The sequence below is a fragment of the Ambystoma mexicanum genome, chromosome 4p (assembly GCF_040938575.1).
Source record: "Ambystoma mexicanum isolate Mex_15411 chromosome 4p, UKY_AmexF1_1, whole genome shotgun sequence".
Taxonomy (NCBI): Eukaryota; Metazoa; Chordata; class Amphibia; order Caudata; family Ambystomatidae; genus Ambystoma; species Ambystoma mexicanum.
In genome coordinates, this window is record NC_090927.1 from 669,877,792 (window position 1) to 669,901,416 (window position 23,625).

At 51.6% G+C, this 23,625-nt stretch overlaps 1 protein-coding gene across 6 annotated transcripts in view; it reads left to right on the plus strand.

Annotated features, from left to right (window-relative positions):
• The window catches only part of FAM135A (family with sequence similarity 135 member A), a 1,883,908-nt gene that overhangs the window by 573,834 nt on the left and 1,286,449 nt on the right, over positions 1 to 23,625 (plus strand). For all 6 annotated transcript variants that reach the window (XM_069606210.1, XM_069606209.1, XM_069606213.1 and 3 more), the window contains 2 exons: positions 16,706 to 16,845; positions 16,941 to 17,011. In XM_069606210.1, coding sequence (XP_069462311.1) covers positions 16,706 to 16,845; positions 16,941 to 17,011 — 211 coding nt within the window. The remainder of the gene's footprint in view (positions 1 to 16,705; positions 16,846 to 16,940; positions 17,012 to 23,625) is intronic.

Sequence of the window (23,625 nt, forward strand, 5' to 3'; positions counted from 1 at the left end):
GAACTACTCCGGAGAGAGGACTTGTAGGGTTCTGTAGTTCAACCAATGGAAGTAGCTCAGTTCTATTTTAAGTTATGAAAAAAAAAAGAAATCTGTTTAAACTGATGAAAACCAAGTTTGAAGGCTGCTGTAGAGTGGCGATAAAGGAGAATAAGCTTAATGCTCGCCTCTGTGTCTTTAATAGATTCAAGACTTCATGCACTGTAAGCATGGGTAATCTTCATTGTCTTCAAAAGAATGTTGGAATTGCGGAGTACGTTTACTTGGCTGGATTCTCCCAAAAGGGGACATTTGCAACTGGTCTATAAGTGGAGTAAATCGATGGACCTGGTTGCACCTTTTTCAGTAGGAGGAGTTGTTGCGATTTTATGTTCAGATGTCGTCTTCCCATTAATTATTACTGTGTATGACTTCTTTTAGGTAATTAGCAAGTGGTGGACTTTTATCTGGTTCTTTAAAGACTACAGGTGGGCACAGATCCAGATAAGATAATTTGTTAAATGCTGAAGTGTTTCTTAATTTATGTTATTGCTATGTACATTTTGATGGAATTTTTTTAACAGGTGTGCCAGCCATCATTTTAGGACACTGCAGTTCTTAGAGGGTTTCAAAATGTTCTCTGTGCACAGATGGTGCTGATGACAAATGTCTGTAGCATTTTTTTCATCTTTTGGATTAGTTATTTATAGCTGTATATGTGTATGTATGTATATATGTGTGTGTGTATATATATATTTCTGAGGCTTGTGGAATCTGCTTAGATCACATGCTGTGCATAGGCCGACATCTAGTGGAAGCTGCGGAGTATTAGTTTGTTTTTCGAAACTCGAAAATGAGCGTCGACACAGGGCGTGCCAGTAATACTATCCCTAGTGTGACGTCCACTGTACCCAAGATCCCTCACGCGTCTAGGATCCTCAGATTGTTTTGTTCCGCCATACTGGTCGGAAGCATTTTGCGGAGTCCCCTGGCCTTAGCCATACTTTTGCTAAAAATTTAATTTAATAATCTATTGACATCCTTCCCCACCCCAACGTCGAACTTCGACACTCGACGCCGGCTGGAGAAGAAATCGACCGTCGGCTGCTGCACGACGGACTTGGGCCTCGGAAGGCCGCTGGCCTCGGCCCGGGTCTTGGAAGGCCTCTGGCCTCGGCCCTGCAAGTAGGGAGAGTGGGGGGTGGTACATACTCTACACTCTTGGTATATAGGTACACTTTATACATTTCCTACACTTAACAGCCCGCTGCCTCAAGGTGCGTATGGAGGGTACCCCTTTTCAATTCTGCCCCAAGTGCAATCGCAAATACCCTTGGGTCGACAGGCACGCCACGTGCAATCTCTGCTTGCTGAGGGACCACCCCGAAGCGAACTGCAGAGCGTGTAGTAGGTTTAAACCTAAGACACTTGAGGACCGTTCGACGAAGCGTTGGGCCCACCACTCCAGGCAGGCGGCCATGGCAGCGGAGGGCGCCTTCAGCGACGGCAGCGACGCCGTACTTTCGGACGGCGAGGGCATTACGGCGTCGAAAGACAGCCGAGCGCAGGTCCCCGACCTCGGAAGGTCGTCCGGCAGGGCGGCTATGGGGAAGACCACCGGCGACACAAGCGCTTCACATACTACACACACTAAACACACTAAGTCCAACCGAGACTCGACGACGTCGAGTTCTCGGAAAGAGGCACAAACAGAACGGTCCGATTCGGTGTCCTCTGGGCGCTCTCGATTAAGATCGCCGCATGACTCCAGGCAATCATCCACTCTTGCCAAGAGTGCCTCGCTCCCTAGGCTAACAGAGGTTCGATCGTCGGAAGACGAAGACGACTTCCACCCCCAGGCCGCGCTCCAGGAGTCGGAGCCCGCAGTTAAAACCAGCGAGGCCCCACGCTCGAAGGACAGGGACACCATCCCCGATGCCAGACGTCGAAAAACTCCGGAGCCACTAAAGGACAGGGAAAACATTTTTCCACTCACGGGGAGGGGGGAAAACAGCAGAAGAAACAACCTTTGCACTCTTCCACACCTGTGAAACACACCACTCCCCCTAAACAGACAGACAAAACCAGGTCTGCTGATATGTCTAAAACCAGCAAAGCTACTCAAGATAAATCCCATAAACTTGCTGAGAGAGTCATTCCTAGATCCAAAAAATGGTCCAGTGAAGACATAGATAGGGTCATGTCAAGAATGTCTTCTTTGGCAGATTTTTATGGTAAAAATCCAGAACATTTCCTCTCGTATGATCCACAGGGGGAGACACCCTCAGGCTCTACTGATCCTATCCCCCCCCGAGTAAAAAGCCCCGGTTCGAAACTCCGTTGAGGTCAGAACCCTTCGAGGTACAACCATACGCAAGACCATACTCACTGTATCAGGGAGAGGCTTCCTTTTGTGAGGACCAAGAATTTGGTATGTTAGAAGAGCAAACCGGGACGGGCTACTATGGGGATGTTGAGGACCAGGAAGAGGAAGAGGAGGATCCGGAAACATACAGAGTAGATTCCCCGGTAGAGAACGAAGCCCCGGTTACCGACTCCCCGGTCGATAACCAACCCCTCCTAAACGAGGTTCTCGCACGCGCAGCAGAACATTTCCACATTGACACCCACGGTGTCCAGGAGGAAAGGGACTTCGCAGAAGAGTTAGTGGGAGAAAGGAGGCCTGTTGCCCAGACCATCCCTATACTTAAATCCATTCAGCGGAGAATAGATCCATCCCTGGTGAACCCGAACCTCACCAGAGCAGTCAATCCCAGGGTTGAAAAACTTTTCAGGGCGGCCCAGTCTGACCCTCTCTATATAAGAGGACATCTGAAGCCAGACTCCCTAGTGGTCACCAACACTCGTAAGAGGGCTGGAACACCCATGTCATCGTCCGAAGCTCCTCCCGACAAGGAGAGCAAAAAACTATACGGTTTCGACAGGAAAGTAGCCTCAACGTCCACCTATCAAGCAAGGATTGCAAACTCCACCACCCTGTTGGCCAGCTACAACTGCCATCAGTGGGAAAAAGTCGCGGCACAGAGCCGTGTCTGGTTGCATTTTGAAAGCAACCTTCGACGCCGCGGACAACGCAGGCAGATTGATAGCGGAAGGCACTGTTATCAAAAGACATGCGTGGTTACGGCAGTCTGGTTTTAAGGCAGAAACCCAGGCATCATTGTTGGACAAACCGGTGGAAACCGATCTGTTGTTCGGTAAGGCGGTCAAAGACGCACTGAAGAATGCCAAGGACGAATACGAAACACTCAAGTCCCTTGGCCAGTTAACCAATAAACCCCCTAACCAGAGAGGGAATAGTAATTTTCGTCGCCCACGCGGCCAAAATTCCCAGAGAGGATCTACATATTCCCAAGGGCAGGGTACACAGTGGAACAACAACCAACAGTCTACCCAGGGTTACGGCAGGGGTAATAGGAGAGGTCGTGGTAAAGGCAGAGGCAGCCCCAACAAGGGAGGCTCAGTTCAGGGTCCCTTCTCACGGAAACCCAGTAGGGGGACGCATTTCCAACTTCACCCAGGCATGGGAAGGGATCACATCCGACAGATGGGTGCTGTCAACAGTATCCACAGGACATTGTATAGAACTACTGCAGCGTCCCCGGAACCATCCTCCACGACAAAGGGTACACTCTTTAGAACATCAGAAGATTCTCCTCGAGGAGATCGCCATTCTGCTAGAAAAGGACGCGATAGAACTCGTCCCGGGACACCAGGTAAACAAGGGTATTTATTCAACTTACTTCCTTGTGCCAAAGAAAGATTTGACAATGCACCCAGTATTGGACTTACGACCTGCCAACAAGTATGTCAAGCCCCAAAAATTTCATATGACCACGCTAGAAGAGGTAATCCCCCTCCTAAAAAAGGGGGATTACATGGCAACCTTGGATATGAAAGATGCTTATTTTCATATTTCCATGTTCCCAGCGCACAGAAAGTACTTGCGCTTCAAGGTGGACAGCAGACACTACCAGTTCAAGGTACTGCCCTTAGGGATAGCTTCAGCACCAAGGGTATTCACCAATATCCTGGCGGTGGCGGCTGCACACCTACGCAGGGAGGCAATCCCAGTGTACCCTTATCTGGACGACTGGCTCATAACGGGGGAAACCCCAGGAATTTGCACGACAAACATTCAAACGACGATCGACCTCCTCCACGAGTTAGGCTTCTCAATCAACGAGAACAAGTCAAGCCTGGTGCCAAGCACCTCCAAACAATTCCTAGGAGCCATCCTAGATACTCAAGAGGGGTTGACCTTTCCTTCAGAAGAAAGAATTCGGAATATACTACTGCAAATTCCGCATTATCAGTCCGGTCAACAAATAACGGTACACAAAGCAATGTGTTTACTGGGCATGATGGCGTCATGTATTTACCTGGTCCCCCACGCACGCCTGCGCATGCGTCCCATGCAGGAATGGTTGGCGAAACAGTGGTCTCAGTCAAGTGGTCAGTGGGACGATCTAGTGGTCGTTTCGCCAACACTGGTACAAAGCCTCACTGGTGGACAAGAGAGAATCTTGCACAGGGGAAACCCTTTTACGATCCCGAAGTACAGGCAATAGTCACTACAGATGCATGCCTGACGGGGTGGGGAGCTCACCATCTCCACCACACAGCTCAGGGTCTCTGGTCTCACTCAGTGGCCAAGAACCACATCAACCTGCTAGAGCTTCTGGCAGTATTCAGAGCGCTTCAGGCGTTCAAGCCCCACCTACTAAACCTGTCAGTGCAAATCCAGACGGACAGCACTACAGCCATGTTCTACCTGAACAAGCAAGGAGGGTCTCGCTCGCCAAATCTGTCCAAGCTTGCCCTGAAAATCTGGATATGGGCACTCAGACGGAACATCTTCCTGTCATCACAACATGTTCCAGGGGAGCTCAATTCCCTAGCGGATGCTCTGAGCAGAGACTCCCTCCCAGAGGAACACAAATGGGTTCTACACAGAGAGGTCGTAGAAGATATCTTCTCTCAGTGGGGTTTCCCCACTATAGACTTATTCGCCACAAGCGAAAACAGACAATGCCCAGGATTTGCATCCAGGTTCCCCCAACCAGACTCCCAGGGGAACGCCCTGTGGATGAACTGGTCAGGGATGTTTGCGTACGCTTTTCCACCAACTCCTCTCATCAGGAAAGTGGTGAACAAGATGAACAGAGAATCGATGACGCTCGTCCTAGTTGCTCCCATGTGGGCAAGACAACCGTGGTTCCCACACCTATGCAGGATGGCGGTGTGCGAGCCCATCAAACTTCCAGCCTGGTACAACCTACTGTCCTAGCACCAAGGTCAAACAGTGCACCAGCAACCCAACTCAATGAACCTGGCAGCATGGCTCCTGAGGTCATAGAGTTTGGACATCTCAATTTGCCACAGGGGTGTATGGACATCCTAAAGGAATCTAGGAAACCAAACACAAGGTACTGTTACTTTGACAAGTGGAAGAGGTTTGTTATCTGGTGCCAGAGTAGACAAATCAACCCAGTTGATTGCACTCCTTCCACTATTGTTACATACATGCTCCACCTGCTAGATGCAGGATTGGTTTTTAACTCACTGAAAGTACACCTGGCAGCCCTGTCAGCTTACACCACTTCCCATAGCAAGGTTTCGTGGTGGAAAGTACCAGTAGTTAAAGCCTTCATGGAAGGAGTAAAGAGACTTCACCCTCCTATTTCAAACCCACCACCAGGGTGGGACCTTAATGTGGTGCTAGCCAAGCTCATGGGGCCCCCTTTCGAACCCATGCATAAAAGCAGTCTCAAACACCTGACTTATAAAACGGCCTTCTTAGTAGCTATTACTTCTATAAGAAGGGTCAGTGAAATTCAGGCTCTGTCAGTGCAGGATCCCTTCTTTACTGTCCATAAAGACAAACTGGTTTTACGCACACACCCTAGGTTCTCACCTAAATTTATATCTAAATTCCATGTAAACCAGTCCATCGAGCTTCTGGCTTTCTTCCAGAACCCGCAAAGCTCGGCTGAGGTGAAACTACACACCCTAGATGTGCGTAGGGCGGTCCTCTACTATGTAAATAAAACCAGACCGCTAAGAAAAACAGATCAACTGTTTGTCTCCGTAGCTACAGGCAGAGAGGGGGATCGCGTCTCTAAAGGTGCCATCTCGAAGTGGATTATTAACTGTATCCAGCTGTGTTTTTTTTTTAAACGTATTTTATTGTTTTTTGGTGAGAAAAAACGTGCAATACAACGAGAAATTAAACAGTGATTCAAACAAGGGAGGGAATGGTGAAGGGGGAACAGGGAAGAGGGAAGGAACAAACAAAACAGTCTTCATGTTGTAGCAAACTTTTCAGTGGATGGATGGGTCAGGAAGCACGAGGGGTCGCATACAGGGGCTGTCCTTTCGGGCTAGGAGCAGGGGATTAGTGTCAGTGTGATGATACGAGACTTCAGGGGGGCTTGTAGTCGGCGCTGAAGCGTATGTCTCTGAGGAGGGCCTTCCATGATTCTAAGGAGCCGCTCTCAGTTTCGCCGCTTGACGTGATTCCTTCTTGCCAGGCCCTGGTTTCGGCTACCGTCAATCTCTCGAGTTCTTTGAGCCATCGTTCGTGCCTGGGGCCCGACGGCGTCTTCCAAGCCATCGCGATTGTTCTCTTAGCCAGGATGCATGAGATATCCATTAACCTGACAGCATGCTTGAACTTGCTAGGTCTGGGGTACTTTCCCAGAAGGCACTCGCCGGGAGTCCATTCGTACCTCGTCATTCCGGCGTCCATGCAAGTCTGTTTGGCTTTGGACCATAGTGTCATCGCCCTAGTGCAAGTCTGAAACATGTGGATCATGTCCGCTTTATCGTTTCCACACCATGGGCATGCAGGGGCATGCAGGGGAGGATATCTTGTTGAAGGAGGCGACCCTATGTGGGGTCATGTATGTCCTATACAGGACGTTCAACTGAATCTGGCCGAATCTAGCATTCCTAGACACTTTTTTGGGAAATATTAACACTCTTTCCCATTCTTTATCCGTAATCGGGGTCTCGAGGTCCGCTTCCCATCTCGCCCTCAGAGCTTCGCCTTTAGGGTTGGGTTTATCGCATAGTCTGCAATAGAGCCTGGAGACTGGTCTCCAGCCATCCGAGAGGTCGTGCATTTCTTGAAGTAGAGGGTCAGGGGAGGGTTCCTCCGGCCAGCCGTTCCATTGTTTCTTGGCAGTCTGCTTGAGGCGGTGGTACCAGAGGAACTGGCCCGGGGGTATTCCTTCGGTGGCCTTAAGAGATTCAAAGTCCCTGAATTCCCCTTCCTCGAACATGTCACCCCATGTGTATATGCCGGCTTCTTCCCACCTCCTTGCTGTTTAGAGGTCTTCATCCATTCGGCAGGTATCTGCTAAGATGGGGTTATCCGGAGAGTATGGGTGTTGCATTCGCCTGATGTAGCAGGACCTGGCCCATATCCTCCTACCCAGGTCAATCACTTGTAAGGTGATCGGGGATTGCCGTGTGGGGTGCCATAGGGTTTCCTTGGGGATCACGTTGTTCGAGGATTGCCTCAGTAGTTCCGTTTCAGCCGAAGGTTCGTCCGAGAACCATTTCGTTATGTGACTTAACTGGGCAGCCAGGTAGTATAACTGGAGATCCGGTAGCTTTATTCCACCCTCTTTATGTGGCAGGGAAAGAACGGATAGCGACAACTTATGCCTGTGAGGGCCCCATAGGAAGTCCTTGATGATGGCCTCCAGTTTCTTGAAGAAGGGCGGTCGGACATAATGGCAAATATTCACGAAGAAGTATAGGAATCGGGGGAGTACGATCATCTTGACTATCGCTGCTCTGCCCACCATGGTCAATGGGAGCTTGGACCAGAATTTTATAGAGCGTCGAAGACTCGTGATGGCGACCTCAGTGTTATGTTCGTGCGTGAGTAGCGGGGTGTGGCTCACGTTGATCCCCAGGTACCGGAACTTGACCAGTTGCCAACCTATTCCTATCACTGGGAGATCGCTTTCTGACGTGTTGCGTAGGCCCGCCAGGGGGAATGCGGAGGACTTGCTTCTGCTGAATCAGATCCCCGAGTACTTCGCGTAATTGTCTAGCATCTCTAGTGCTGTCGGTGCGTTGACTTCGGGGTTTCTTAGGTATAGGAGAACGTCGTCTGCGTATAGAGATATTATGTGGTGTACATTGCCCACCTTGATGCCAGCGTCGAAGAGCTGCTGCCTGAAGTATAGTGCGATCGGCTCCAGGCCCAGTATGTACAGCATGGGCGATAGCGGGCACCCTTGCCTCGTTCCCCTTTGTATTTCCCAGGCTGCTGATACCATTCTTCCCGTTTTCACTCTTGCCATTGGGGAATTATAGAGGACCTCGATCCACCTGATGAAGCCCCCTCCGAAGCCGAATCTTCTCGAGACCTCCCTGATCCATTCCCAATATATGGAGTCGAAGGCCTTGATAGCGTCGAGCGACAACACCGCCAGGTCTTCATCTCTCTCGTATGTTTCGGCCATTACATGTTGTAGCCTCCTAAGGTTAGCTGTGGTGTTGCGCCCAGGCACAAATCCGTTCTGGTCCTCATGGACGATGGGGTCCCACCACTCTGGCCAGTTTGCGGGCTAATATGGATGTGAGAATCTTGGCATCATAGTTTAGCATGGCCAGAGGGCGATAGGACTCAGTCGGTGGGTGATTTGTGTGGCTTGAGCATGGGAACGATTATGGTCTCTTTCATGGTGTTGGGGAGAACCCCGTTCGTGTATGCCTCCTGGTAGACCTCGTGAAGAACTGGGGTGAGGATGGGCTCTTACGTTTTGTAGGCCGTCGCTGCCAGGGGCTTTGCTGTTAGAGAGGGACCTGATTGCCCCTTGCACGTCCTCAAGAGTGATCTCCATCTCCAGTTCCTCTCTCTGCTCGGGTGAAATACGGGGGAGTTCTATCTCCTCAAGTGTGTCTATAATGTCTTCAGTAGGAATTTGAGCCTCGTGGGCATACAGTTTGGTGTAGAATCTGGCAAAGGCGTCATTGATCCCCAGCTGAGTCGTGTGGGATGTCCCATCGGCGTCCCGTATCTCCATTGGGAGGTGTTTGGGATGTTCCCGCTTGCAGAGCCAGGCCAGTAACCTCCCTGGTTTGTCCGATTCCTTGTGGGATCTGCTGGTGTGTGTGGTGAAATCGAATTTCTCCAGTCTTTCCCAAGCTTGTTGACATTCCGCCCGAGCTTCCTTCAATTTGTTCTCGGCCTCTGTGGAGTTGTCATGGGTAGACTCCAGTCGGGAGATCTCTGCTTCTTGTGCTTCAAGCGTTATCTTCAATTGCCTGCGAATTCCGCCGGCTCTCGATATAATTTCTCCTCTGGTCACCACCTTCATGGCTTCCCATAATGTGCTCCAGGAGGATACCGACCCCATGTTGATTTCCAGGTAATCTTCCAGTTTTTTGGCGAGGTTTTCCCTGAACTCGGGGTCTTCAAGTGCCGCAGTCGGCATCCTCCACATAGGGATCGGGGGTTTGGGGCCCCTCAGCTGCCATAGCATGGTCAGTGGGGAATGGTCGGAGATCGTTCGCCCCAGGTACTCTGTGGCTGCGGCACGTGGGGCGAGCTCCTTGTTGATAAACAGGTAGTCAATTCTTGTATGGACTCAGTGTGGAGCTGAGTAGTGGGAGTAGGTCCTGTCGGCCGGGTGGTGTTCCCTCCAGATATCCACCAGATTGAGCTGCTCCAGAGTTTCCTTCAGGGCCCGGGGTGCGAGGTTGCTCGAGTGGGGGGGAGGCAGCGATCTGTCCATGCTTGCGTCAACAACGCAGTTGAAGTCGCCTCCCCATATAAAAGTGCGGTCCCGGTGCTGAGTCAGCTTTGTGATCATTGTGGTGAGGTACGCCGGTATCCCGTGATGTGGGAAGTATGAGTTGACCAGGCAGACCGGGGTCTGTTCCATTGTGCCCCAAATCACTCCGTATCTCCCTTCTTTGTCTTGTTCACACCCCTCCATCTGGAAGGGCACGTCCGGGCTTATCCATATTAGCACCCCTCTTGCGTATTTGGAGTAGGGGGACCCTCTCACAGACCCGGCCCATCGGTCTGCAATCTTGGACATGGCCTCCGTCGTGAGGTGGGTTTCTTGAAGGAGTGCAATCGAGACTTTCTTCCTTTTGAGATTGGACTGTATACGATTACGTCTGAGGTATGAGCCCATACCCCTCACGTTCAATGTCATCACGGTGAGCTGTGCCGCCATCGGGTCTGAGTTTCGGAACTGATGCGGGACTTCGTCCCCGGAGTCCGGCTCTGCTTTAATCTGCAGTAAGTAGGCTGCGAGGGGGATACCACTGGGTTCCGATCTTCCGGGTCGAGTCCTGGACCCATCTCGGTCTTTGTTGTCGAAAGAAGCATGAAGACTGTACAACTAGTGAAACTAATAACAAAACTCAGGCGCTCTCGAGCCGTCGGAGCCCATCCGGGAGTCGGGCGCGAGCTGGGTCAGGCGGGTGCCTGGACCGAGTGAATTCTACGCTGGGGGTGGGGCAAGGGCCTGGCAGCGGAGCCGAGCAAGGCCGTTTCCAAATGATAAACTGAAGTTGGATTACCTTCTGTGTTCCGGTGTCGTATGTGGTGGTTCTTACTGTTGCTTGGGGGTCGCTTGTGGGATCCGAGGGGGTTAGGCCTCAGTCCGTGAGTTGTCCTTGCCATCGGCCAAGTTATTATCCTCTAGCCACATGTTGGCTGCTTCTGGGTTATCGAGGAATACCACTCTCTCCTTATAGATGACCCTGAGGCGTGACGGGTATAGTAGTCTGTATTTTAGGTTCAATTGGCAGAGCCTAGCTTTTATCGGGACAAATGAATTCCTCTCTCTTTGCACCTTCTGCGTATAGTCCGGGTAGATGGAGATTTTGGAGTCCCCTCTTTCGATGGGGCCACCCTCCCTGGATCGCCTTAAGATAGTTTCTCTGTCCTGAAAGTTCAGTATCTTAGCAATTATAGGTCTGGGGTGCGATCCAGGGGGAGGGCGCCTCTGGAGGGATCTGTGGGCCCTTTCGACCGAGAATCCCTGGGTCAATTTGCCGGCCCCAATTTCTTGCAGCAGAAGGGTTTCGACGAAGGATGTGGTGTTTGCCCCCTCGTTCCCCTCCGGAACACCCAGGATCCTAATGTTGCCCCGTCTGGCCCGGCCTTTGGCCTCTTCTGCCCTTTCCTCCAGGAAGGCGACTTTCCTCCGCAGGAGGGCGACTTCCGACTTCATAGCTGTGGTGGCCGTAAATGTATCCTCTGTTGACTGTTCGACGGTTGTGACCCTCTCAGCTAAGTTGTGAGCGTCCTGGCGAATTAGTTGAATGTCTATTTTGAATTTGTCGATCTTAGAGTCTATGTGCGTTTTTAGTGAAGCTATGGCATCAAGTATCTGAGAGTGGTTATCGGCGGCCACCCCTTCGCTCGCCTGGGTGACTTCAGAGGGGCCGGCCCTGGCTTGAGTGGGGGTCTTCACCTTGGTGGAAACAAAGGAGTCCATGGTGGCGGCTCTGGTCTTGTTCTTGGCGGCCATCTTGAGGTGATGGTTGTGGATGTCCTGGGCCTCAAAAGTTAGGTAGCTTGCGGGGTTGCTAGCAAGGCCCTCTTCTTAAGCTGGACTTCGGGCCGTGGGCTGTATTTTGCCAGCCCCCGTGTCCGGGTGTGGGGCCCCCGGAGGCGGATATCGGAAGAGTAGGGGTAGGCGGGGGGCCCCTTTCTGAGGTGATGCGAGATCTCACGCACCTTGTCTTGTGGGGCTGGATCGGTGGAGTGACCAGAGCCAGGCCAGTCTTCTATTGGTGTCAGTTGGGCGGCACCCAGGGGGGGTCGTTCTCCTTGTCGTGCTTCCGCTTCACCCCACCAGGCCTGGGAGTCCGTTGGGGGAGGGGTTCCCCTCAGAGGCTCCGCTATGCGATGAGAGGCGCCATCTTGGATTCGATTGGAGCAGAGGGGGAGAGAGCCGTTTTAGGGCCACGGTGGCGTCTAGGAGATCCAATTCGGTGGGCCCGATGGTGGTTCAGATGCAGGACCGCTTCCCCCAACAGCACGTTCTTCTGCGAGGGCTGGGGCCTCACATGAGCTGGAGAAAAAGGATCAGGAAACGGCGTCTCGGCCGGAGCTCGGCAGATCAGCTACCGCTCGCCATCGGCGCCAAGCCACGCCCCCCTGTATCCAGCTGTGTTACTCACTCTCTGAAAGAACTCTGCCTTTCACGCCAAGAGCCCACTCTACTAGAGGCATTGGGGCCACTCTGGCTTTCATTGCAAATGTACCCCTTGACACCATTTGCAAAGCAGTTACTTGGAGCTCCATTCACACTTTTACTCAGCATTACTGCATTGACACCCATTCCAAGGCAGATACACAAGTAGGACAAGCGGTTCTAAGACACTTATTTGCTCATGACCCTTCTCACATCCCACCTCCTTCAGGTACTGCTCGCTAATCTATGCACATCATGTGATCTAAGCAGATTCCACAAGCCTCAGAAGGGATACATTACTCACCATAATCGTATTTCTGATACTTGTATCTGCTTAGATTCACATGCGACCCACCCTTCCTCCCCTCTGAGAGAAGGCGCATGATGGCTTGAAGTCTTACCTTTCTGTCTATCTGCTTGGATTATCTGTACTCACGCTACCTCATGTCAGAAAAAATACAATCTGAGGATCCTAGACGCGTGAGGGATCTTGGGTACAGTGGACGTCACACTAGGGATAGTATTACTGGCACGCCCTGTGTCGACGCCCATTTTTGAGTTTCGAAAAACAAACTGTAATACTCTGCAGCTTCCACTAGATGTCGGCCTATGCACAGCATGTGAATCTAAGCAGATACAAGCATCAGAAATACGATTACGGTGAGTAATGTATCATAGCGTAGATACCTTCCTATTTTTTTGTCATGTGTTTTTCAGGCAACTATTTGACGTAAGCATTTTTTATAAAGTTTGTCTTGATCATCCTTGGCCAGATCTCAAGTTCCTCAGTCATCCATTATGTTCCCGCCCACCCCTCTGCTCCAATGGACCCCTGTGCAGGTTTCGAGTTTAGGTGGGTTGCAGCCTCATCCTGACTGCCCCCCACTGGCCTTCGAGACCTTGGTTTTCCGGTCTGATGCAGTTGTGCTGCCAGGATCCCGTCCACCTTCTGATCTCCAGCAGGGGATTCCTGATGCAGCAGGGCAGAGCAGTGGAGCATCCAGACCCGGCAAAGCTGGCGCTGGCGGCCTTGTTCTTGACCAACTAAGGCATCATTCAGCAGGCCAGAAGGCCCTCGACTCAGTCCCAGTATAAGAGTAAATTGTCTAGGTTCTGCCATTGGGCTCCTGACCAGGGTTTGGACCCTCTCACCTGTTCTCTGGATGACATACTGGCTTGTTCTGGAGTTCAGGTGGATACTTGCCGCACTTATTTGGCGGCCATTGGGGCTTACAAGAATTACCCTGAGCATGTGTTTATGGCGGCAAACCCAGTGATTAAGGCCCAAGGGAGTTTTCTAGGCTTTTTCTGGAAGTGCATAGGCACCCGGTCTGGGAGCTCAATGTGCAGCGCAACCCTTTCTAGCCAATGGCCTTTGTGGGCATCCGCTTGGTGACACTGAAGACGGTTTTACTGGTGGTTCTCACCTCTGCATGCAGGGTTAGTGAGCTGCAGGCACTGTCCTCGTGCAAACCCTTCACCACGTTTCACAACGACAAGGTCATCTTACGCACTCACCCAAACGTCTTGCTCAACGTGGTCTCTTGATTTCATCTGAATCAGGAGATCTGCCTGCCGGTGTTCTTCCCAAACCTGCAGTCAGAGGCAGAGAGGGCCCTGCATTCCTTGGACCTCAAGAGGGTCCTAAAGATTCATCTTTCCCGGACCAAATCCTTCAGGAAGTCCCAGGCATTGTTTGTGACTTTTGGGGGCTCCTCCCCCGGCTCTCAGGCTTCCAAGCCTTTCATCGCCCGTTGGATGGTTCAGGCCATTTCAGAGGCGTACACGGCCATAGGCAGACTTGTGCCGGAGGAGATCCATGCCCTTGCAGTCAGAGCCAAGGCTGTAGCGTTTCAGAGACATGCTTTGTGGGATGTCATCAGCAAGGTGACTACTTGAGTCTCTCCATTGGCCTGCAGTAAGCACTACTCACTGCACACCAGCTCCAGGCGTAATGCTGAGTTTTGTCAGGCGGTTCTGAAGAACCTTTTTGCTTCATGCTAGATATGAGGCAGGGTATCACCGCTCCACTCTATTTTCGGTGGAATCACGCACAAGGATGGGAGGAAAGGGGACAGAACCTACAAGTAATTTCAGTTACTCATCATAGTGACTAGAGTACTCATAGTCCCCTTTCCTCCATACATCCCACTCGTCTTCCCCTGCTAGTATGTCAATGGCTAATATGTAATCAGTGTAGCCGGGTATCTAAGTGTCCGATGTGTTCGTAGGCGACTGAGGTGTGGTGCCGGAGAGCAGGGCCATTGCACGCTATGCTAAATTTAAAGGGGAAGCTCAATTTTTCACTGCCAAAGGTTCCAGTACCGTCCCACAAGCATGGAAGAACAAAACTATGGATTGTGTGTACTCTAGTCACTACGGTGAGCAACTTCAATTACTCTGACCTACTGTTCAGAACTTTTTATAAGTCAATTCATACCAACCCTAGTTGTGTCAAAGATTCAAATATCATCTGTGTATGTTAGCCAGTACATCTTGTGTGCATACACCTTTGGAAAAAAAAAAAATAGAAGATTCCCGAAATGCACCGAGGTCTGCCAACTATAATATAAGGTGGCGCTACCACATCCCTGGAGTAATACGTTCTCAGTTTTTATATCCTCTGTTGCATTTCCAAACATACTTGGTCACACCCTTAATGTGGTATGTATGTGTAATGTGTTTAATAAACTCGAATGATCCTGCACGCCCCATTTTTGCAGAGTTCTCTGTAGAAGACTTTGGTTAACTTTATCGAATGCTAGGGAGAGGTGGACACTTACTGCATACACGACCAATGTTTTCCTTTGCCAGGCCTCTTGTTGCAAACAATCAATTTATAATACCGGCTGTAGAAGTGCCCACACTCTCTCTAAACCCTATCTGATGCGGTTTGAGAATCCCCAGAGTGTTAGCCCAATATTTTTGCTCTCTTAATACAAGCAAAGCAAATATTTTTGATTCTGTATCTGAGAGCTCTATCTTTAAAAGACCTAAAATATCTTCTGGGCTAAACTGCTGCACAACTTCTTGTTCTGCTGCATAAATACCTCCCTCTTCACGGCTGTCGAAGGCGGACTGTGAGTCTGCATTGCCCTGCCAGCTGTTGCTGCACATAGAGGTGTGAGAAAATGCAACTTCACTAGCTGTAAGACTGGTGATCAAATTGCAGGGATCAGAAATTCAAATAAAACGCTATAAAGCTCAGTACGAAGAATTTTAAAACATAAAACCTAGGAGAGAGACATACTTGCCCCGACCTGACTTCTGAGCAGGACTACTCTGGGGAAACCTGGTTTTTGGATTCTGTGAATGTAATGCTGTCTCATCGGTCTTTCCAGGTATTCCTGGAAATTCTGTTCCAAGTGTAGATGAAAGCAGAATGGTTTTAGGACGAAGTACATATTTGTCATGATAATGATTTTTCTACTTCTAGTTTGCCTTCCTCTAGAAGACTAACCCTGGACCAGTACTTTTGATGTTATGGTAAGCTACCTAAAGGCATTGGTACATGGCAAAACGACATGGCCAGGAAAGGCTGTGAATCGAAAAGGATGGGGCAGGACATTGGTGCCTGTGCATATCCTTAAATGCATCTGAATATCCATTTAGCTTGGCTGGGTTTTTTACTGCGTCTAAAAGATGAAGTACCCTGGTGCTAATCAGATGGCCAAGTACATAATGATGAAGGCTCTGCTGTAAGATTGACTCTTTTGTATACCTCGTGGGGTGGGGCAGAGATGTGGAATGTTCCCAGTAAGGGTGCCTTGTTGCTATGGTTCCCTTCCTAGTCAAATTGTGTACACCAATGTTCTCTATACATATGTATTCTTATTATGTAAAAGGAGAAGGCTGAACCGTGTGCATTGTTGAAAGCATCAAGGCGGATGCTCTTTTTAACAGAACCAGAGTTGATGTGCAAGATGGATGGGGGAATTTTATACAGATGCCCCTAAAAGGAAGTCATGTCTTTGGCTAAAACAATCTGATCACACAGGACACTTGATGCAAGAAAGTGTTCTTCATTTTTATGCTTAGTCATTTCTCAGTGCGCAGAGGTTGTTTTTAGCAGTTGTAGGTTTTTAGCAGTTTACATGTTTTGGCCATATAAATCCAGGGTACCTAATTGAATAGAAATGAACACAATTCCTACAAATTCACCCTAAGCACTGTGAAAATGTTTTTACCAATAAAATGATGTAACCTTGTGTTTGCTAAATTTGTGTTTGCTAAATTTGTGCTGCCTTGCTGTTTACTTTTGCTTTTGCATTTCTGATGGAATTTCTTGAGAAAGCTTTAGCTCACTTCCAAAGGATTTTTAGCAGTATGTGCGTGTGTAGAAGAACCATGCAGTAATCCAGTACTGCAAAAATAATGTTGCATAATTTCTTTAGCCTCTCTGGTAATTACTTAACAGTACATTAAACCAAAATTGGGTGACCTTGTAGGAGGAAGTACGATATATAGTGAATATTCAAATATTGATAAAGAATTGCGACTTGTCTGCCTTTTTCTATTTTCAGGATTTGATTTGGCTTTTCCAGCTTCAGTTCATGACACATTGATTTGCAGTAAAATCTTTCAAATTCTTTATAAAAATGAGGAGGTTGCTGTCAATGACGTACTCATCTTCAAAGTAAAAATGCTGCTGGATGAAAAAAAGGTATTGCTCTCATTTCTGCTTCTGGAATTGAATTGACTGAATTGTTATATTGTGCAGTGAACAGTAAGTTTGTAATACATTGCAATTTATTTCAGATTGAGGAGTCTCTTAACGAAATGAATTTCCAGCTCATATTAGACTTGCACTTTACAGACACAGACTATTCGTAAGTACTTCAATGAAAATTCCTTTACATATTTGCAAATTGTTTGCAAGCTTTTAAGTAATAGAATGTCTAGAAGGAAATGTGAAAACTTTGTACGCACCAGCAAACACATTTCTTTTATCAGTGGCAGAGCCTTTCATATGCATGATAGTTAAAGTGAGCAACCCAAAGCGCCCATTTAATTATGTGTATATATTAACACATTATTAAATGGGTGCTTTATATATCTACGATGTCTGCTAGATTGACGTGCAAAAAATTAATGTGAATTTATATTAAAGAAGCAACAAGGAGTAAGCCACGAGACATATATGTATACACTTTTGGCCTAATTCAGAGAAACCTTTTATAATGGCAACACCCCATTGGAAAACACTCAATGAATTAGGCCCTTTGTCATGTGCATTATATAAATGGTCACTACTATTAATGGTATAGTTCAAATAGTGGAAAAGGGGTCTGTCAGGCTTTTTTGTGTAGTAACTAGTTGGCAATAAATCACTAGTTATAGACATTTCTGTTTTTGCTAAAAAGGTACAATGGCAAAATTAGTTGCCCAGGATCACACACTTTAGTGTTGAAGCAGGGATTTGGGATCAGTCTGCAACTTATGCACTTGTCTGCATTTCTTCCCAACTGTAATTGCCAGAATCATGTTTTTGGTTTTGTACACAATGTGGGGATCCACATTATTCTCCAGCATGGGGTCTGGCATGGATTCACATGCTCATGAATATTCCCCGTCAGGCTGGGAATCCTCGGTAAAGAAAAATCAGTATCAGTTTCGTTCTCCAGCATGGGGTCTGGCATGGATTCACATGCTCATGAATATTCCCCGTCGTCAGGCTGGGAATCCTCGGTAAAGAAAAAACCAGTATCAGTTTCGTTTCTGATCTGTCTTTCGTAGTAATAACCAATCACTGGTCTCTGCGTCATACTGACCACAGCCAATGACTGCCCTCTACCTAAGCACCGCCTCTGGCAGCCATCTTCAGATTTTTACCGCACGTTCATGTGTTGGGATCCTCGTGCTATTGCTCTCGAGCGTTAGTGCTATTTTTTTTTTCACGTTTTTTCTCAAAAACTTCGTTTTTTCGGTCAAAAGAGCCTCAAGCTCCACCGACTCTCTATCCGATCAACGGGGACCCGTGTCGGATTCGTCTGCGCCCCTCAAGGGTGAAGATTCGTCGAGCTACGCTTTTGGAGGACTCCAGAAGTTTCTCAGGCCCGGTCATGGCCCAGGAGAAGGGAAGCTCGACGCCCGGAAAGCTGTTCAGGGTCTGCCCTGGATGCCAGCTGCAGAACGTCTTCAAGGAGGACGAACACTCTTTTTGTCTCTACTGCCTACATGAGGACAAGACGCACGTGGAGAAGGACTGTGCGTTTTGCGGCAACATGTCGGAGCGGACCATGAAGGACCGCCATCAACGTCTCGCCAACTGGCTAGAAGGGAAGAGCCCGTCCGGCGAGAAGAAGAAATCTGAGCGGTCTTCTAAGACCTTTGAGGACGCCCCGGCGACGGGGGTCCAACATAAGGCCAAGCACCGCGAGTCCGCTGGCACCGGGAGCGCCAAACGGTCGGGCTCTACGGACGCCAGGCAGGGCGCACCCTCCCCGGCACCATCAACCATGAGCCAACGCTCTGGGTCGGGTAAGAGGAAGGCCGAGCACCCGGCGAAGCTCCTGGAGAGGCCCCGGTCGAGCTCGAAGGCCCCATCGGAGGGGGAGCGAGGCGGTGTCCCCCCCCCCCCCTCAAGGATAAGGCGGTGAGCGCACCTAAGGTGGTGAAGGCCTTAATCCATCCGGCCAAGCCCTCTATCGAAACTGTCGCGGCGGCCCTGGCTCAGCCTGTGCAGGCTACACCAGTGGTGGCGACCTCGGGGCTTAGAGTCTCCCTGCCACCTCGGAGGGAGTCATCTTTTGTGCCCATCGATAGGACCCCCGTGAAATCCCCCGTGGGGAAGAAAAAGGGGGGGCGTCGTCGTAGATTCGGCCTCAACCTCGGAGGAGGAGCTAGTCGAAGTCTTAAGCCACGGCCTCGGCGTGGAAGAAGACCGACCCGTCGGGATGGATCCCGACGCAGGTGACGACGACATCGTCGAGGGTACTGACGGGGCCCCTGATCGCCCGTCGGATTCCCCTCTGCCAGCGCCGCGAGACAACTCGGCGGCCATTTTGTTGGCTATACAGTCCTTATGCTCCGAGATAAGGACGAGACTACCGTTGCCGACGGAACCTCTCCCGTCGGGGGACCCAGAACCGGGACCTTCTGGGGTTCCCCCTACCAAGAAAAGAAGGATCCACCCTCCGCCTCCTTTTCAGCCGTCGCGCCCCTTCCAGCCCTCATCCCCTTCCACCCGAGGGGATGATACGGGGACTGACACGGCAGCGACGGGTACGGACGACGAGGTATACGACGAGGATGTACCGTCGTCGCCTCCCACCAGGGCTTCTCCGCCCGACGAGATTGGATCGTTCCACTCCATGATCACCAGGGCATCCGAGCTTTTTCAACTCTGCCCTGAGGAGAAGAAGAAGGAAGGTTTCCTTTATCAGCGGTGCGAGGCCAAGAGGAAGACGGTCCTCTCAGTGCCTCTATTGGACGACATTTGGGATGAGGGCCTCACCCTCCTCAAGAACCCTTCCACGACGCCAGCTAGAAGAGACCGGTAAGAGAAGAAGTACCGGGTCCCGGACACGGCCCCCCTGTGCCTCCGGGCGCAGCCTACCCCGGACTCCGTCGTCTCCGCGGCAGCCAGGAAGAAAGCGGGGGGGGGTGCGGCCTCCACATCGACTTACCCACCGGACGGTGAGGGAAAGAAATTGGACGCTATGGGACGCAGAGTCATCTCGTCGGCAGCGACGACGATTAAAGCGGCCAACGCCTTGGCTATCGTGGCCCGCTACGACAGGGAGCTCTGGTACAAACTGGCTCCCCTGCTGGACTTCCTGCCGGACGACAAGAGGACAGAGGCCCTGGAGATCCTGCAGGAAGGTGAGGTGGCTTCGGACCACGCCATTACCGTTGCGACGGACATCGCCGACACTGGGTTCCGCCAGTTGGGCAACAGCGTTTGCCTTAGGCGGCGTGGAGGGCTCAAGGCTACGGACTTCCGTCAAGACGTTCAGACCAGAGTCCTGGACATGCCCTTCGATGGGAACAACCTGTTTGGCAAAACAGTGGACGATTCCCTTCAGGCCATTAAAGCGGACACTGAGACGGCCCGGGCCCTGGGAGTTCTGCAACGACGGACGCCCTTTCGGAGCAGCGGAGGCAAGGGCGCCTCCAAAGGTTCCGGCGGCGGTTTCTCCACCTACCGTCAAGCGGCCCGCTCGTCGGCTCAGGAGGCCTACAGAGGACGAGGCAAGTCTGGCGGACCCCGCCGTCGTCGCCAAGGAGGTCAAGGCGGCAAAGCCTCGTCCAAGCAGGATTGAACCGGCCGTGGGGTCGGGCCCCCACCGAAGCACCCCGGTGGGAGGCCGGCTGGCGAGCTTCGTCAGCGTGTGGGAGTCCATCTCCACCGACCGTTGGGTGCTGGACGCCTTGGCCCGGGGCCACGCGCTCGAGTTCCAGAGAAGGTGCCCGCGCGTCCCCCCCGTGGCCAGGAAAGAACTTCACGTCCCTCAACTTCTCCTGGAGGTAAAAGCGATGGTCAGGAAGGGCGCCATCGAACTCGTCCCAAAGAGGCTTCGGGGCTCCGGAGTTTACTCGAGATACTTCCTCGTGAAGAAGAAGACGGGGGGATGGCACCCCATCCTGGACCTGCGACGTCTGAACAAGTTCATCAAGGCGCAAAAGTTCCGGATGGTCACCCTCCAGCACGTCCTGGGTCAGCTGGAGGAAGGAGACTTCCTGTCGTCGTTGGATTTGGAGGATGCCTACTTCCATATTCCCATCCTAAAGGGGCACCGAAAATTCCTCAGGTTTGTGGTCCAAGGGCGTCACTACCAGTTCAAAGCCCTCCCCTTCGGACTACGGTCGGCACCCAGGGTATTCACCAAGTGCCTTGCACCGGTGGCGGCGCAGCTGCGCCGCGAGGGGATCCACGTCTACCCCTACCTGGACGACTGGCTCATCCGAGCCAAGACGAGGGAGCTCGCCGTGGATCACACGGCAAGGACCGTCCAACTTCTCACGGACCTGGGATTTTCCGTGAACTACGCCAAGTCCCACCTGGTACCCGCGCAAAATGCACTGTTTCTGGGAGCGAAGCTCGACACAGTGTCCCTTCTGGCCTCCCCGTCGGAGGAAAGGACCAGGTCCATCCTGGGCAAGGTACAGCGGATGTTGGTTTCCGACGCGGCCAAGGTGAGATCCATCAAGTCCCTCCTCGGAATGATGTCTTCTTGCATCTACCTCATCCCCTTGTGCAGGCTCCGGATGCGCCCGTTGCAGGAGTTCCTGGACGCGCGCTGGATCCAAACGACGGGCGGCTTCGAGGAGAGGATCACACTAGACGAGAGTTTCCGCCGAGCGGTCCGGTGGTGGGGCATCCGCGCGCATCTGACGGCGGGCATGGACTTCCAGACCCCAGACCACCAGGAGACAGTGACCACGGATGCCTCCCTGGAAGGGTGGGGAGCGCACACCGAAAATCTGCACGTGAGAGGCCTTTGGCTCCCGACGGAGAAGTCTCTCCATATCAACGTCCTGGAGCTCCGTGCAGTGTTCTGGGCCCTCAGGTCCTTCCTTCCGTCCCTCAAGGGCAAGGTGGTGAGGATCTTCACCGACAACACCACCACCATGTTTTACATCAGGAAACAGGGCGGAACCAGGTCCCCAGCACTGTCCAAGGAGGCGCAGGACCTGTGGCACTGGGCCGTCGCCCAAAGGATGTTTCTGGTGCCGTTTCATCTGGCAGGGATAAAAAACACCATCGCCGACTCACTCAGCAGGGAGCTGCGCTCGTGCCACGAGTGGGAACTACGGCAGGATCTAGTGGATCGCCTCTTCCGACGGTGGGGCACACCCCAGATCTACCTGTTCGCGACGGCGACGAACTCCAAGTGCCGGAGGTTCGCCAGCAGGTTTCCCCAGGCGAGGAGCATGGGCGATGCTTTCTCGTTCCCCTGGGAGGGCCTGTTCCTCTACGCGTTCCCTCCTTTGCCACTGCTAATCCGGCTCGTCAACCAGCTCAAGAGGTCACGGTGCAGGATGATCCTCGTAGCACCTGCGTGGCCGCGGCAGATATGGTTCCCGGACCTTCTGGACTTGTCAGCGTCCCCGCCAATCAAGCTGCCGGTGGACGCGGATCTACTCTCCAGGGAAGGAGGCGCCATCCTCCACCACGACCCGAAATCGCTGAACTTGCAGGCCTGGCTCCTGCAGCGCTAGAGTTTGGAGGATACGACATACCGGCCGACTGCAGAGAGGTTCTTGCAAAGGCCAGGGCGTCCTCGACTCTTAAATGCTACGGACACAAATGGAAGAGGTTCTCTGTCTGGTGCCACGCACAGAAGATTAACCCTCTACGGATTACGGCTCCCCAGGTACTGCCGTACCTGCTGACGCTGGCCAAAGCTGGACTGACACACACGTCCATCAAGATTCATCTTGCTGCGATCTCCCGATACACCAGAACCACGGGCCGGACGTCCTTGTGGTCTCATCGTCTGGTGAAAGAGTTCATGAAGGGACTGTTCAGGTCGTTCCCGCCGGTGAAGGCTCCGGCCCCGCCGTGGGAGCTCAACGTGGTGCTGACCAAGCTCATGGGACCTCCTTTCGAGCCTCTGCACTCGGCCCCATTGAAGTTTCTGTCGTGGAAAACAGCAATTCTTGTGGCCATCACCTCCGCACGACGGGTGGGAGAGATCCAGGCCCTTTCCTGCAAGGCCCCGTACTTGACTTTTCACGACACGAGGGTAGTGCTCAGGACGCACCCCTCCTTCATGCCCAAGGTACCGTCGGACTTCCATCTCAACGAACCCTTGGTGTTGCCTGTGTTCTTCCCGTCGCCTTCGTCGCCGGCTGAGAGGACTTTGCACTCGCTGGATGTGGCTAGAGCGCTGAAGTTCTACGTGGACCGCACGAAGTGTTTTCGAAAGACGTCACAACTCTTTGTGAACTTTGGACCTGTCAATCAGGGGAAGGCTCTCTCGAAGGCTTCCATTTCCAGATGGCTCTCCGGCTGTATCATGTACTGTCATCGGTTGGCAAACCGACCGCTGCCTGGCCGTCCGAGAGCCCATTCCACCAGAGCGATCGCAGCTACCACGGCGTTCCTTTCTGGTGTGCCCCTGCTGGACATATGCAGGGCTGCTACGTGGAGGTCGACGCACACCTTCACGAAATTCTACTGCGTCGACAGGGATTCCAGGGAGGAGTCCAGGGTCGGCCAAGCAGTGCTGCGCAACCTGTTCGCCTGAGGTGAGCCTGGTGAGGAGGTAAGATGCTTAATGTTGAGTTTGATGTAATGCTTAATGTTGAGCCTTTGCCACCTCCCGTGGTTGTGCATGTGTGTACTGCTATGTATTCTTTATTCATGAGCATGTGAATCCATGCCAGACCCCATGCTGGAGAAGGAACAAGTTACTTACCTGTAACTGTTGTTCTCCAGCATGGGTCTGGCATGGATTCACATGCGAACCCTCCCGCCTACCCCTCTGCGGCTCTT